At 44.0% G+C, this 16,789-nt stretch overlaps 1 protein-coding gene and 1 long non-coding RNA gene across 2 annotated transcripts in view; one reads left to right on the top strand and one right to left on the bottom strand.

Annotated features, from left to right (window-relative positions):
• Positions 1-6,621, bottom strand: part of LOC310866473 — a 311,387-nt gene extending 304,766 nt beyond the window's left edge. Inside the window, exon 1 of the long non-coding RNA XR_014569920.1 lies at positions 6,583-6,621. This is a non-coding gene — a long non-coding RNA (uncharacterized lncRNA). The remainder of the gene's footprint in view (positions 1-6,582) is intronic.
• The window catches only part of LOC310866472 (NACHT, LRR and PYD domains-containing protein 3-like), a 362,173-nt gene extending 345,798 nt beyond the window's left edge, over positions 1-16,375 (top strand). Inside the window, exons 9-16 of the mRNA XM_083776089.1 lie at positions 6,563-6,621; positions 6,938-8,207; positions 8,493-9,014; positions 10,404-10,577; positions 10,982-11,155; positions 11,237-11,392; positions 14,392-14,441; positions 15,164-16,375. Coding sequence (XP_083632215.1) covers positions 6,563-6,621; positions 6,938-8,207; positions 8,493-9,014; positions 10,404-10,577; positions 10,982-11,155; positions 11,237-11,392; positions 14,392-14,441; positions 15,164-15,873 — 3,115 coding nt within the window. The 3' untranslated portion in view covers positions 15,874-16,375. The remainder of the gene's footprint in view (positions 1-6,562; positions 6,622-6,937; positions 8,208-8,492; positions 9,015-10,403; positions 10,578-10,981; positions 11,156-11,236; positions 11,393-14,391; positions 14,442-15,163) is intronic.
• Positions 16,376-16,789: the final 414 nt, after the last annotated feature.

Raw genomic sequence — 16,789 nt, 5'->3', positions numbered from 1 at the left:
GTGCCCAGGATTACATTAGATAATTGACACCAGGTGAAAATCGTGGGATACTTTTTTTGAAAAAAGTAAAAATAAAACCGAGATTTCTAGGAAAGGGGTGGATGTTAGAACTTAACACACCCAGGGAGCTAAAGGATATTATGGTCGGATGGTGGTAAAAAAACATATGATTTCAGTTTTGTTTTCATTTAGGGTGAGAAAGTTGACATTTTAAATAACTTGTATAACTGAAATAGCTGTGGTCAATGTTTACAGCTGAATGTTTTAGGTTTAACTTCATAAGCTTTTTGTTTGTTTTCAACTAAGACTAATCACGTTTCAGTAGAACTTCCTAGACTATGAAATTGCCAAGCCTGATATGGTTGTCTATAAATCCTGTTGATCCTCTCTTTGTAACAGGGTTGATCATCACAGAGCAGTCTCTCCTGTACCCAGCTGTGTCTCCATGAAGAGTGACTCGTCCATGCATGGACTTATTGACTTCAAAGATGGACACCACTCTACTGATCAAAGGTTGAAACATGAACTCCATCTGGTGTCTGAATTGTGTACTCCAAGTCAAATCAAATCAAACTTTATTTCTAAAGCATCTATCTGAGCAGATCTAATGGGGAGGGGCAGACATGGAGTAATGTGTTCACGTTTTATAGTGCCGGTGAGAAGGCGGGCAGCTGTGTTCTGCACTAGCTGTAAACGCCTGAGTGACGCCTGGTCGATGACAATATACAAAGTGTTGCAATAATCTATTCTTGATGAAATCAAAGCATGGATAACCATCTCCAGCTGTTTTTAGGGGGAGGTAGGATTTGACCGTGGCGATGATTGGAAGAAGAGAGTTTTAACGACGGAGCTGATTTGTTTATTAAGTTTAAAATCTTTATCAAAAATAAAACCAAGAGGGGGGACAGTGGTACAGTCGGTAGTGTTGTCGCCTCACAGCTAGAAGGTCCTGGGTTCGATTCCCGCTTTGGGTGCTGGGGGCGTGTTCTCTCCTCTGCGTCATCAGAGCCCATACCCGAGGCGGGGTTGGCAAAAGGGCCTTTCTGTGTGGAGTTTGTATGTTCTCCCCGTGTCCCCTAGGGTAGGTACCCTCACATGTTCTCCCCGTGTCCCCTAGGGTAGGTACCCTCACATGTTCTCCCCGTTTCCCCTAGGGTAGGTACCCTCACATGTTCTCCCCGTGTCCCCTAGGGTAGGTACCCTCACATGTTCTCCCCGTGTCCCCTAGGGTAGGTACCCTCACAAAAAACATGCAGTAATCCTGGCCAGCCAGGGGGGCCTGATGGAGAGGAAAGGAACTTGTCGGAATAACGTGGTCTTTCCACGCTCTATGTCCGACCGGGGAAACTCTCCCCTGTCAGGTGAAAAGAAGCAGCTTGGACTACTCATGCATAGAAGGAAGCATGAGGTCAGTCCGTTGCTCTCCCAGGTGGGCAGAGGAAGTGTAGTGCCCAGGATTACATTAGATAATTGACACCAGGTGAAAATCGTGGGATAATTATTTTGAAAAAAGTAAAAATAAAACCAAGATTTCTAGGAAATGGGTGGATGTTAGAACTTAACACACCCAGGGAGCTAAAGGATATTATGGTCGGATGGTGGTAAAAAAACATATTATTTCAGGGGTTTTTTCATTGAGGGTGAGAAAGTTGACATTTTAAATAACTTATATAACTGAAATAGCTGTGGTCAATGCTTACAGCTGAATGTTTTAGGTTTAACTTTATAAGCTTTTTTTTTCAACTAAGAATAATCACGTTTGAGTAGAACTTCCTAGACTATGAAATTGCCAAGCCTGATATGATTGTTTATAAATCCTGTTGATCCTCTCTTTGTAACAGGGTTGATCATCACAGAGCAGTCTCTCCTGTACCCAGCTGTGTCTCCATGAAGAGTGACTCGTCCATGCATGGACTTATTGACTTCAAAGATGGACACCACTCTACTGATCAAAGGTTGAAACATGAACTCCATCTGGTGTCTGAATTGTGTACTCCAAGTCAAATCAAATCAAAAAAAAATTCTAAAGCATCTATCTGAGCAGATCTAATGGGGAGGGGCAGACATGGAGTAATGTGTTCACGTTTTATAGTGCCGGTGAGAAGGCGGGCAGCTGTGTTCTGCACTAGCTGTAAACGCCTGAGTGACGCCTGGTCGATGACAATATACAAAGTGTTGCAATAATCTATTCTTGATCAAATCAAAGCATGGATAACCATCTCCAGCTGTTTTTAGGGGGAGGTAGGATTTGACCGTGGCGATGATTGGAAGAAGAGAGTTTTAACGACGGAGCTGATTTGTTTATTAAGTTTAAAATCTTTATCAAAAATAAAACCAAGAGGGGGGACAGTGGTACAGTCGGTAGTGTTGTCGCCTCACAGCTAGAAGGTCCTGGGTTCGATTCCCGCTTTGGGCGCTGGGGGCGTGTTCTCTCCTCTGCGTCATCAGAGCCCATACCCGAGGCGGTGTTGGCGAAAGGGCCTTTCTGTGTGCAGTTTGTATGTTCTCCCCGTGTCCCCTAGGGTAGGTACCCTCACATGTTCTCCCCGTGTCCCCTAGGGAAGGTACCCTTACATGTTCTCCCCGTGTCCCCTAGGGTAGGTACCCTCACATGTTCTCCCCGTGTCCCCTAGGGTAGGTACCCTCACATGTTCTCCCCGTTTCCCCTAGGGTAGGTACCCTCACATGTTCTCCCCGTGTCCCCTAGGGTAGGTACCCTCACATGTTCTCCCCGTGTCCCCTAGGGTAGGTACCCTCACAAAAAACATGCAGTAATCCTGGTCTCTAAACTACCTCCCCCTGGCCAGCCAGGGGGGCCTGATGGAGAGGAAAGGAACTTGTCGGAATAACGTGGTCTTTCCACGCTCTATGTCCGACCGGGGAAACTCTCCCCTGTCAGGTGAAAAGAAGCAGCTTGGACTACTCATGCATAGAAGGAAGCATGAGGTCAGTCCGTTGCTCTCCCAGGTGGGCAGAGGAAGTGTAGTGCCCAGGATTACATTAGATAATTGACACCAGGTGAAAATCGTGGGATAATTTTTTTGAAAAAAGTAAAAATAAAACCAAGATTTCTAGGAAATGGGTGGATGTTAGAACTTAACACACCCAGGGAGCTAAAGGATATTATGGTCGGATGGTGGTAAAAAAACATATTATTTCAGGGTTTTTTTCATTGAGGGTGAGAAAGTTGACATTTTAAATAACTTATATAACTGAAATAGCTGTGGTCAATGCTTACAGCTGAATGTTTTAGGTTTAACTTCATAAGCTTTTTTTTTTTCAACTAAGAATAATCACGTTTGAGTAGAACTTCCTAGACTATGAAATTGCCAAGCCTGATATGATTGTCTATAAATCCTGTTGATCCTCTCTTTGTAACAGGGTTGATCATCACAGAGCAGTCTCTCCTGTACCCAGCTGTGTCTCCATGAAGAGTGACTCGTCCATGCATGGACTTATTGACTTCAAAGATGGTCACCACTCTACTGATCAAAGGTTGAAACATGAACTCCATCTGGTGTCTGAATTGTGTACTCCAAGTCAAATCAAATCAAACTTTATTTCTAAAGCATCTATCTGAGCAGATCTAATGGGGAGGGGCAGACATGGAGTAATGTGTTCACGTTTTATAGTGCCGGTGAGAAGGCGGGCAGCTGTGTTCTGCACTAGCTGTAAACGCCTGAGTGACGCCTGGTCGATGACAATATACAAAGTGTTGCAATAATCTATTCTTGATTAAATCAAAGCATGGATAACCATCTCCAGCTGTTTTTAGGGGGAGGTAGGATTTGACCGTGGCGATGATTGGAAGAAGAGAGTTTTAACGACTGAGCTGATTTGTTTATTAAGTTTAAAATCTTTATCAAAAATAAAACCAAGAGGGGGGACAGTGGTACAGTCGGTAGTGTTGTCGCCTCACAGCTAGAAGGTCCTGGGTTCGATTCCCGCTTTGGGCGCTGGGGGCGTGTTCTCTCCTCTGCGTCATCAGAGCCCATACCCGAGGCGGGGTTGGCGAAAGGGCCTTTCTGTGTGGAGTTTGTATGTTCTCCCCGTGTCCCCTAGGGTAGGTACCCTCACATGTTCTCCCCGTGTCCCCTAGGGTAGGTACCCTCACATGTTCTCCCCGTTTCCCCTAGGGTAGGTACCCTCACATGTTCTCCCCGTGTCCCCTAGGGTAGGTACCCTCACATGTTCTCCCCGTGTCCCCTATGGTAGGTACCCTCACAAAAAACATGCAGTAATCCTGGTCTCTAAACTACCTCCCCCTGGCCAGCCAGGGGGGCCTGATGGAGAGGAAAGGAACTTGTCGAAATAACGTGGTCTTTCCACGCTCTATGTCCGACCGGGGAAACTCTCCCCTGTCAGGTGAAAAGAAGCAGCTTGGACTACTCATGCATAGAAGGAAGCATGAGGTCAGTCCGTTGCTCTCCCAGGTGGGCAGAGGAAGTGTAGTGCCCAGGATTACATTAGATAATTGACACCAGGTGAAAATCGTGGGATAATCTTTTTGAAAAAAGTAAAAATAAAACCAAGATTTCTAGGAAATGGGTGGATGTTAGAACTTAACACACCCAGGGAGCTAAAGGATATTATGGTCGGATGGTGGTAAAAAAACATATTATTTCAGGGTTTTTTTCATTGAGGGTGAGAAAGTTGACATTTTAAATAACTTATATAACTGAAATAGCTGTGGTCAATGCTTACAGCTGAATGTTTAGGTTTAACTTTATAAGCTTTTTGTTTGTTTTCAACTAAGACTAATCACGTTTCAGTAGAACTTCCTAGACTATGAATTTGCCAAGCCTGATATGATTGTCTATAAATCCTGTTGATCCTCTCTTTGTAACAGGGTTGATCATCACAGAGCAGTCTCTCCTGTACCCAGCTGTGTCTCCATGAAGAGTGACTCGTCCATGCATGGACTTATTGACTTCAAAGATGGACACCACTCTACTGATCAAAGGTTGAAACATGAACTCCATCTGGTGTCTGAATTGTGTACTCCAAGTCAAATCAAATCAAACTTTATTTCTAAAGCATCTATCTGAGCAGATCTAATGGGGAGGGGCAGACATGGAGTAATGTGTTCACGTTTTATAGTGCCGGTGAGAAGGCGGGCAGCTGTGTTCTGCACTAGCTGTAAACGCCTGAGTGACGCCTGGTCGATGCCAATATACAAAGAGTTGCAATAATCTATTCTTGATGAAATCAAAGCATGGATAACCATCTCCAGCTGTTTTTAGGGGAGGTAGGATTTGACCCTGGCGATAATTGAAAAAGAGAGTTTTAACGACGGAGCTGATTTGTTTATTAAGTTTAAAATCTTTATCAAAAATAAAACCAAGAGGGGGGACAGTGGTACAGCCGGTAGTGTTGTCGCCTCACAGCTAGAAGGTCCTGGGTTCGATTCCCGCTGTGGGCGCTGGGGGCGTGTTCTCTCCTCTGCGTCATCAGAGCCCATACCCGATGTCAGGGGCTAACCGGCTACCGTTAAGAAATATCCGAGTATGCTTATCAGCTTTAAGGTTAATTTGCATAATAATAAATGCGTGTTCTGATCTTAAATCCCTTTATTTTAGATTGTTTTTAGTAATAGTACAACATAAACATTACAGACTGTAGTTGTCACTGTACAATACTGTACAAAACAGTTGTCATGTTGCACACATGCCTAAAATTGCTGTTATTTGCGCCGCCCAGCTTGTCACACTCCAGGCTGCATGAACAGCGCTGCTCGGGCGCTGTTTTCTGCCCCCTCAATGTCCCAAAGTTCTCCCCACACTGGCACGGCTTACGGCTATCAAGTTAGCCATGTGCTATCCATGTTTGAGGGGTTTCTCGTCAGCGAAAAGTCAAGAAACAGAACACGGTGACATGCATGCTGATCGTCCTTAATAATTAAAAAAGGCTTAGCCCATGCGTCCAGTGGCTTTATAGTTGGGCTATAGGCTGCTCAGATCTGGACTGGACTTATTTATGTTTTGGAATAGAACCGGCGGACCTCTGTACTGTAGACGCGCAGATGCATGCGTGCAGATGTGATGCGTTGTTTATTGATGATTAAGCCTACAACAATTTATTTATATTGTTAAATGTTGCTTTAACAACATTTAGTTTGTCTTTTAAAAAGGAGCATAAATACATTTATACCATTCGTCTACCAACTTTAATTATGTAGCCTATACTATGCATATTACATTTGGGGTAAAAGAATAAAAAATAAAATAAAATAAAAAACAACCGTTAATTAACCGGCTGGAAAATTAACCGTTAGATACATATGTATCTATATGTATATATTCTATTGTCTTCATCTATATGTATCCATATATTCTATTGTCTTCATATATATATGTATCTATATGTATATATTCTATTGTCTTCATCTATATGTATATATTCTATTGTCTTCATCTATATGTATCTATTCTATTGTCTTCATCTATATGTATATATTCTATTGTCTTCATCTATATGTATATATTCTATTGTCTTCATCTATATGTATATATTCTATTGTCTTCATCTATATGTATATATTCTATTGTCTTCATCTCCACAGAGAGACATTCAGAAACACACCTGGACAGAAGACATTCAGTCGAACCACACCTGGACACAGTAAGACTGGACACATTTTACACCAACATTTTATTTCAATGAATGGAATGTTTAAATAGCAGCAGACTCATCAGATTAAATATACTCGTTGTATTCCTGTCTCAATGTCCAAATACTGATGATAAACACATACATTTAGACTAAAAAAACGATCCAATCTTGTTTATTTTAGCCAATTTTCTCCTTTTTTTCTTTTACAAATTTAGATTTTCTGTAGGATATATATACATAGTAGTTTTAATGCTATGGATTGTTCAATGTAAAGTTGTAAATGAAGCATAATGTTTACCATGTATTAATTGTCTCCTCATATCAGATGTCCGTCTGCCGGAGTATTTAAAGGTCTATAAGGTCACTTTCGACGGTCTTGATCATGTGGCATACGTCACTGAAGAGTCCTCCTCCCTCTCCGACATCTACACAGAACTCCACCTATCAGCGGGAGGGAGTGAAGGGGTTAATCAGCAACATGAGGTGTGGCAGCTTGAGACCGCCTCCAGCATGAAGACCCTCTATGACGTCATAATCAAGTGCCGTGCCATCTTTAAGACCCTCCTCCCTGGCAGAGACACACCCAGCAGCAGAGTTCTGACCATTGGCATCGCTGGCATCGGGAAGACATTCTCTGCGCGTAAGTTCGCTCTGGACTGGGCGAGAGGTTTGGAGAACCAAGACATCAATCTCCTGGTTTTCTTCGCATTCCGGGAGCTGAACTTGGTCCGAGATGAGCAGCACAGTCTTCTCTCACTGATCCATGTTTTCCATCCAACGTTAGAGAAGGTCACAGCAGAGCAGCTCGCTGCCTGGAAAGTTGGCTTCATCTTCGATGGTCTCGATGAAAGCAGGTTTCCGCTGAAATTCCAGAACATTGACGTCGATTCCGACGCCTTCGACAACAATGACGTCGTCTCTGATGTCACGGTGACATCATCGGTGGGCCTGCTGCTGACGAACCTCATCAAGAGGAATCTGCTCCCCTCGGCTCTCCTCTGGATAACCACCAGACCTGCAGCAGCCTATCAGATCCCTCCTGAATGCGTTGACATGGTGACAGAAATACGAGGGTTCACAGACCCCCAGAAGGAGGAGTTCTTCAGGAAGATGTTCAGTGATGATGAGGAGCTGGCCAGCACCATCATCTCACACGTGAAGACATCAAAGAGCATCCACATCATGTGTCACATCCCAGTCTTCTGTTGGATGACCGCTACCGTTGTGGAGGACCTGGTGAAGACAGGCAAGACAGGACAGCTGCCCAAGACCCTGACCGGGATGTTCAGCCTCTTCATATCGCTCATGATAAAAAGGATGATGACGAAGTATGGCGAGACTGACAGGGATGTTCTTCTGATGCTGTGCCTGCTGGCGTTTAAACATCTGAAGAAAGGCAGCGTCACGTTCTACCAAGAAGACCTGGAAGAGTGTGGTCTCGATGTGAACCACGCCGCGCTGTACTCGGGAGTGTGCACAGAGATCTTCAAAGAAGAGACCGTTCGATCTCAGAGGAAGATCTACAGCTTTGTTCATCTGAGCATCCAGGAGTTCCTGGCTGCAGTCTACCTGATGCACTGTTTCACACAGAAGAACATGAAGGTACTGAAGACATCCATGGGAGGAGGAGGAGGAGGAGAAGAAGAAGAAGAAGAAGAAGACGTCTTCCTGCAGAGAGCCATCGCAGAATCCCTGATGAGTATGGGAGGAGGAGGAGGAGGAGGAGGAGGAGAAGAAGAAGAAGACGTCATCCTGCAGAGAGCCATTGAAGAATCCCTGAAGAGTATGGGAGGAGGAGGAGGAGGAGGAGGGGGAGGGGGAGGAGGAGGAGGAGGAGGAGGGGGGGGAGGAGGAGGAGGAGGAGGAGAAGACACACAGAAGAACATGGAGGTACTGAAGACATTCCTGGGAGATGATGTCAGTTCCTTGGAGGACTTCCTGCAGAGAGCCAGCGAAAAAGCCCTGAAGAGTAAGAACGGCCACCTGGACCTCTTTGTCCGCTTCCTTCATGGCCTCTCGCTGGAGTCCAACCAGAGTCTGTTAGGAGGCCTGCTGGGTCACACAGAGAACAGTCCAGAGAGCATCCAGAGAGTCATCAACAACCTGAAGGAGATGGAAATGAAAGATGTGAGTCTCTCTCCTGACAGATTCATCAACATCTTCCACTGTCTGATGGAGATGAACGACCTCTCAGTACATCAGGAGATCCAACAGTACCTGAAGTCAGCGGACAGATCAAAGACAGAACTGTCTCAGAGCCAGTGTTCAGCTCTGGCCTTCATACTGATGACGTCAGACGAGCTTGTGGAGGAGTTTGACCTGCACCAATACAACACACCAGGAGCAGAATGGGGGGCGAGATTCAGACTACTCCCAGCTGTGAGGAACAGCAGAAAGGCTCGGTTAGTAGTCATGTGGATAGAAAACCTGTTAGAATCAATCTACCATCACACCTAATTACTATAATAATAATTGGGTCTCAAAGTGTGTGTGTGTGTGTGTGTGTGTGTGTGTGTGTGTGTGTGTGTGTGTGTGTGTGTGTGTGTGTGTGTGTGTGTGTGTGTGTGTGTGTGTGTGTGTGTGTGTGTGTGTGTGTGTGTGTGTGTGTGTGTGTGTGTGTGTGTGTGTGTGTGTGTGTGTACGCACAGAGAACAAAGTAAAAAGACTAAATAAGAACATTCATAGATCAATCAATGCAAGTTACACACTGTAGTATTAAACCATTTTGGGCGGGAACCCCGTTTGGTGTTTTAACCCATTCTGACCTGAGATCAGATTCTAACACACAGAAGAATGGTGGTTCTTTAACGCATTTTGACCTGAGATCAGATTCTAAAAAATGTCTTCTAATCCTGACAGTTTCTAAAAATAGCAGACCTACAAGCTCGTATCGCGCCACTCGGTGGCGCGCTATGAGCTTGTAGATCTGCTATTTTTCAATAGCTAAAGCATGACATGATGCTAACACCAAAAGGGTTTCCCGCCCAAAATGGGTTAAACATTATGTTATGCTTTAGCTATTGAAAAATAGCAGATCTACAAGCTCATAGCGCGCCACTCGGTGGCGCGCTATGAGCTTGTAGGTCTGCTATTTTAATCGAAGAGCGACTGACATAGAAACATAGCTTTTTCAGAAAACTGTCAGGATGTAGAAGACATTTTTAGAATCTGATCTCAGGTCAGAATGTGTTAATACAGATTGTCTGTCTTTCACTTTGATGTTTTCTGGTTCCCTGTTCTTATATGACCTGTCAATATCTGACCAACTAGACTGTTCTTATATGACCTGTCAATATCTGACCAACTAGACTGTTCTTATATGACCTGTCAATATCTGACCAACTAGACTGTTCTTATATGACCTGTCAATATCTGACCAACTAGACTGTTCTTATATGACCTGTCAATATCTGACCAACTAGACTGTTCTTATATGACCTGTCAATATCTGACCAACTAGACTGTTCTTATATGACCTGTCAATATCTGACCAACTAGACTGTTCTTATATGACCTGTCAATATCTGACCAACTAGACTGTTCTTATATGACCTGTCAATATCCGACCAACTAGACTGTTCTTATATGACCTGTTAATATCTGACCAACTAGACTGTTCTTATATGACCTGTCAATATCTGACCAACTAGACTGTTCTTATATGACCTGTCAATATCTGACCAACTAGACATTGGTACATTTACATTACACTTTATTGTTAATTTCATTGAACGTGATTTTGATCTAATCTGTGTTGATGATCACTGATTTTACATCATCTACATTTACAGACTTGTTGGCTGTGACCTCCGAGAGGCAGAATATGAGATTGTGGCTTCAGCTCTCAGCTCTAATCCTTCACATCTAAGAGAATTGGACATCAGTTATAATGACATAACGGATCCACGCATGGACCTGCTCACTGCTGCATTGAAGAGTCCAAACTGTCATCTGGAGATACTGAGGTCACATTATTATTTACATTAGTTCTGTTTTATTATTTATAGTTTGATTCTTAATAATAAGAGTGTTAATAAAGTTGACATCATGGTATCCCACTGATTAGAATAATAATATGGTCAGAGTTTGTGTTGTCTAGTTCACACTCTCACATCACAATGCTACGGTACAGTAACTACAATATGTGATCCATCATGGCTGCTAGGGGATTATCATTATGTGAACTAATGGGGTACAGTGATTACAGTATGTAGTCATGTTGGCACGCACACTTACACACACACAATTCCTATGTTGGAAGATTAAGATTATGATGATTTACTTCACATTATCCCTGCCTACCTTCTCTTTCCATCTCTTTACTCCAAAACTGTGATATTCAGTCCAGATATTCCATGTGTAATTACAGACTTGCTGGCTGTACCTTCACACAGACAGGATTTGAAGTTCTGCTCTCAGCTCTCAGCTCTAATCTTCTCCATCTGAAAGAATTGGACCTCAGTTTCATCTGCCTGCAGGAATCACAACTGCTCCAGCTCTCTGCGTTACTGAAGAGTCCACAGTGTGGACTGCAGATCCTGGGGTAAAGAATGTGTGTTCTCTCTGTGTGGATCTCTACGTGAACGTCAACACAGCACTTTGTTAAATGTGTATTTCTCTGCAGGTTGTCAGGCTGTGGAGTCACAGAGGAAGGCTGTTCTTCTCTGGCTTCAGCTGTGACCTCCAACCCCTCCTCCCAGCTGAAACAGCTGGACTTGAACTTCAGCCACTTAGGAGACTCTGCTCTGAAGACGCTGTCTGCTGCCCTGGAGACTGTCAAGTGAGTAGACTTGTGTAGAGCGGCCGTCAAAGGTTCCAGGTTAAATTCCCGGCTCCTCCTGGCTGCTACATGTCGAAGTGTCCTTGAGCAAGACTCTCTGAACCCCTAACAGCTCCCGATGAGCATGCATGTTTTCCTCTGCCATCGGTGGGTGAATGTGAACTACATTGTAATGTAAAGCACTTTATAAATGCAGTTTCCCATATTATCATATATTACCATATGATCCATGGATCATTCTAGCAGAGATTGAATATACAGTAGATAGTGACTATGTTCCATGGTTCTATAATCTATAACATAGATTAATATACAGTAGATAGTGTCTATGTTCCATGGTTCTATAACATAGATTAATATACAGTAGATAGTGTCTGTGTTCCATGGTTCTATAACATAGATTAATATACAGTAGATAGTGTCTATGTTCCATGGTTCTATAACATAGATTAATATACAGTAGATAGTGTCTGTGTTCCATGGTTATATAACATAGATTAATACACAGTAGATAGTGTCTATGTAACATGATTCTATATAACATACATGGGGGGCCCAACTGGCGGCCCGGGGGCCACATGCAGCCCCCACCATCACTTAAAGCGGCCCGCAGGTATATATATCCGAACATTGATATATTATTGTTTTGATGTCTATTTTTTATGTCCAATGTATTTGTATGTGGTTCATAAAGTTAAATGCATTTGAAATGAAATAAAAATGTTACTTTTCAGGATTCCAATTAAAAAATAGCAAAAGAATAATTCAGGATTTCAGTTCAAATAATAGCAAAAATAGCTGATCCACAAGCTCAAAAGGCGTCACATTGCGGCGTGTTGTGAGCTTGTAGATTGGCTGTTTTTGCTACGACAGTAGTGTGCAATGTAATGTGTAATATGTGTCCCTCTGGGGTGAGGGTGGAAATATAGCAGAACTCTGACTAGGGAGATAGGTGGGTTATTGTTCTGAGTTTTAATTAATGTAGAATGTAATTGGATGTAATTACTTACCTCTGTCATCGGTGTATGAATGTGTGTGTGAATGGGTGAATGTTTCTACATCCTGTCTGTCTGTCTGTCTGTCTGTCTGTCTGTCTGTCTGTCTGTCTGTCTGTTCCAGGGGGTCCTTGGGGGGTTCCAGGGGTCTTCTACATGCTGACAGTTTTCTGAAAAAAAGCTATGTTTCTATGTCAGTCGTTCTTCGATTTTTCAAAAATAGCAGACCTACAAGCTCGTAGCGCGCCACTCGGTGGCGCGCTACGAGCTTGTAGATCTTCTATTTTTCAATGGCTAAAGCATAACATAGTGCTAACACCAAAAGGGGTTCCCGTTCAGAATGGGTTGAACACTTTATCCATATTTTATACGTTGGCTATCTTTTTTTTAATAGTTAGTTATAGTATTTTAAACAAAAAAGGCTCTTTCACACACTTATGCCGCAGTGTGCCAGTGATCACCCTCCGTATTTGTGCCAATGTTGGCACTGGTGCCTAAGGTTGCCTATAGACAATTTTAACCCATTTTGGGGCGGGAACCCCTTTTGGTGTTTGAAGCATTATGTTACACTTTAGCTATTGAAAAATAGCAGATCTACAAGCTCATAGCGTGGCACTCGGTGAGCTTTCAGGTCTGCTATTTTTGAAAAATCATGAAAGTGTGGCACAAATCTTTGAATATATATTCTTTCAGCGCAAACATTTTTTACTCAAATCTTTGCTTCTGGGGGGTGTGTGGGGGTCCCTGGAACAACATATTTTCAGATGGGGGTCTGCGGCCAGTTACATATAATGTTTGGGGTCCTTGACATGAAATATTGAGCACCACTGATACAGAAACAGGTATTTCAGAAAACTGTCAGAATTTAGAAGACATTTTTTTTAATTTCGACGTCAGGCCTAAATGGGTTAAAATAGCCAATTACAAGCTCCGTTGTAACCAAATGGACCCAAAACAATCTCAGATTGAAAGGTGCAATAGACCACTAGATGTTGCTCTCTGAACACCTCTGTTTCATGAGGGTTCTTGCTTGACTCACATCTGTTCTGTAGGGCAGCAATATTATGCAGTTTGCAACGCTGCAATATGGTAGCCTGGCCAGTGTTCATTTTGACAGCTAATTCCAATTTAGTCTTTTGAATAACACACGTTTTAGTTTTAGACCTATTTTACTCATCTGAAATGGTCTAGTCTTAGTCTAGTCTTAGTGTTAGTCAACAAACCTGGTGGCAGCTTCCTCCAAGCGTTCCTTTAGGGGGGAAAGTACAAAGTTGCCCACCCCTGTATTATAACATTAATATACAGTATAGTCGGTGTCTGTGTTCCATGGTTCTATTTCTAACATTTTGAATGTACAGTGATTGATACAGACAGTGATTTACAGTGAGTGTTATGATGTTCACCATGATATACTAGAATGATAAACAGCATCTAAATCTAAACAGTGTTCTAAATGACATCATAGTCTAAAGACATGAGGATAGAAGTATTGATATATTTAACATGTCTATAATCTATCTATAGAGATGATAGAAGTATCAGTGTGTAACAATCGCCCTCTTCACAGCAAGGCAAATTATTAACTAAGGAATAAATCAGCAGGATGGTGGGGTTTACTCTGAACACTTTATGTAGGAAGTTGTAATTGACGAAATCACAGGTAAACAGTACACTTCACAATGACGTCTCTCCCTGTCTCTTTCCCTACTAAATTAAATAAACAAACAAGAAAACAAACTCAAACCAACAGTCAATAATTACATTCAAACCCCCCTCCCGCCCCAAACCAGTCCCAAAGTCAGCGAAACGCAACTGCGCGTCGAATTAAACAAATAATAAAAACTGCGTCCGACCTCCTCTTCCAACGAGTGATGTTTGGACAGAGTCTGTGGGAGAATGATGACAAAATGTGTTTAGTAAATATTTGGTGGGACTAAAACAGGCCGATGTGAGACATTAAGCAGCAGGTTTTGACTTGATTCATTGTTGTTCTACTTCCTACAGTGTGAATCATGGAGGAGAACGCTGGACTAAACCTAAACTCCTTACAACACGTGAGTCTGTCTGTCTGTCTGTCTGTCTGTCTGTCTGTCTGTCTGTCTGTCTGTCTGTCTGTCTGTCTGTCTGTCTGTCTGTCTGTCTGTCTGTCTGTCTGGGATCTATCCTCGGACCCTCCTTTTCCCTCTACACCATATCTGCTGAAAATATCTGATCTTCAAGCTCACAACGTGTTGCGTTGCAACATGTTGTGGAACTGGGGGGGTTCCAGGGGGTCCTTGGGGGGTTCCAGGGGGTCCGTGGAGGGTTCCAGGGGGTCCGTGGAGGGTTCCAGGGGGTCCGTGGGGGGTTCCAGGGGTCTTTGACATCCTGACAGTTTTCTGAAAAAGCTCTGTTTCTATGTCAGTCGTTCTTCGATTTTTTTAAAATAGCAGACCTACAAGCTCGTATCGCGCCACTCGGTGGCGCGCTATGAGCTTGTAGATCTGCTATTTTTCAATGGCTAAAGCATAACATGGTGCTAACACCAAAAGGGGTTCCCGCCCAAAATGGGAGGATGGGTTAAACACTTTATCCATATTTTATACGTTGGCTATTTAAAAATAGCAGATCTACAAGCTCACAGCGCATCACTGCGTGCAGCGCTTTGAGCTTGTACATCTGATACTGTGTGTGTGTGTGTGTGTGTGTGTGTGTGTGTGCACGTGCGGTCGTGCTCCGTGCACGTATCATTCAGTGAAGGATGTATTTAATGTGTACTGTGTTGTTTTCTCATCAGATTTCCAGCGTCTCACTCTGGACACAAACACAGCATGCCATGTCCTCTCTCTGTCTGAGGACAACAGGAAGGTGACCCGTCAGGATGATCAGCCTCATTCATATCCTGATCATCCTGACAGGTTTGATAGAATGCCTCAGGTTCTGAGTTCAGAGAGTCTAGATGAACGCTGCTACAGTGAGGTACAGTTCAGTGGACTGGTTAGGATAGGAGTGGCTGACGGAGACATCGGTAGGAAAGGAACGGGTCTGGACTGTGTGCTTGGAGATAATGAACGGTCCTGGTGTCTGCGCTGTGCTGATGGTCAGCGTGGTAACCTTTACTCTGTCAAACACAATAGTAAGCAGACTTTCCTTCCTATCGAACCCTCTGGCTCCAACAGAGTAGCCGTGTATCTGGACCGTCCCGCTGGGACTCTGTCCTTCTACAGAGTGTTAGAGGACGCTCTGACTCACCTGTACACCGTCCAGACCGCCTTCACTCAACCGCTCTACGCTGGGTTTGGGTTGAACCCTGACTCCTCTGTGTCTCTGTGTGAGGACAGACGGGCTGTGAGGACAGACAGACAGGCTGTGAGGACAGACAGACGGGCTGTGAGGACAGACAGACGGGCTGTGAGGACAGACAGACAGACGGGCTGTGAGGACAGACAGACAGGCTGTGAGGACAGACAGACAGGCTGTGAGGACAGACAGACAGACGGGCTGTGAGGACAGACAGACAGGCTGTGAGGACAGACAGACAGGCTGTGAGGACAGACAGACGGGCTGTGAGGACAGACAGACAGGCTGTGAGGACAGACAGACAGACGGGCTGTTAGGACAGACAGACAGGCTGTGAGGACAGACAGACAGGCTGTGAGGACAGACAGACAGGCTGTGAGGACAGACAGACGGGCTGTGAGGACAGACAGACAGGCTGTGAGGACAGACAGACAGGCTGTGAGGACAGACAGACAGGCTGTGAGGACAGACAGACAGGCTGTGAGGACAGACAGACAGGCTGTGAGGACAGACAGACAGGCTGTGAGGACAGACAGACAGGCTGTGAGGACAGACAGACAGGCTGTGAGGACAGACAGACAGGCTGTGAGGACAGACAGACAGTGTGTTGTATTATAATGTAATAATCAGGAACAGGTGTGGTGGGGGGGGGGGGTGTTTACACAATATGTTTTGGTTTCCATGGAGTCACGGTTAGGGTCATCTGGGGTCACTGTTAGGGTCATCTGGGGTCACCGTTAGGGTCATTTGGGGTCACCATTAGGTTCATCTGGGGTCGTTGAAATGTAGCACAGTGGTTCTCAACCTGTGGGTCGAGACCCTCGGGGGGTCCCAACATGTTTTTTCTTAAGATTAGTTTTTGGCTTTTCTATTATATTGTATTCTATTTATATTCTATAACAATCATATACCTCAAGGAAACATGCACACACACACACACACACACACACACACACACACAGTGTGATGTGCATTGGGTCCAGATGGTTCAAATGGAACATAAACATCCACCCAATCCACTTCTCTCCACCTGAGTCGTGCCCTGAGAGACAAAGACTTTGAGAAGCTGTCCAGTGTTGTCCAGTGTGTCGCAGCGTGAGCTTGTAGATCGGCTATTTGGTGT

Source organism: Protomyctophum parallelum (assembly GCF_964188405.1).
Source record: "Protomyctophum parallelum genome assembly, chromosome: 11".
NCBI lineage: Eukaryota > Metazoa > Chordata > Actinopteri > Myctophiformes > Myctophidae > Protomyctophum > Protomyctophum parallelum.
The sequence above is the reverse complement of the archived record's forward strand: the minus strand, read 5'-3'. Positions and strand labels throughout refer to the sequence as shown.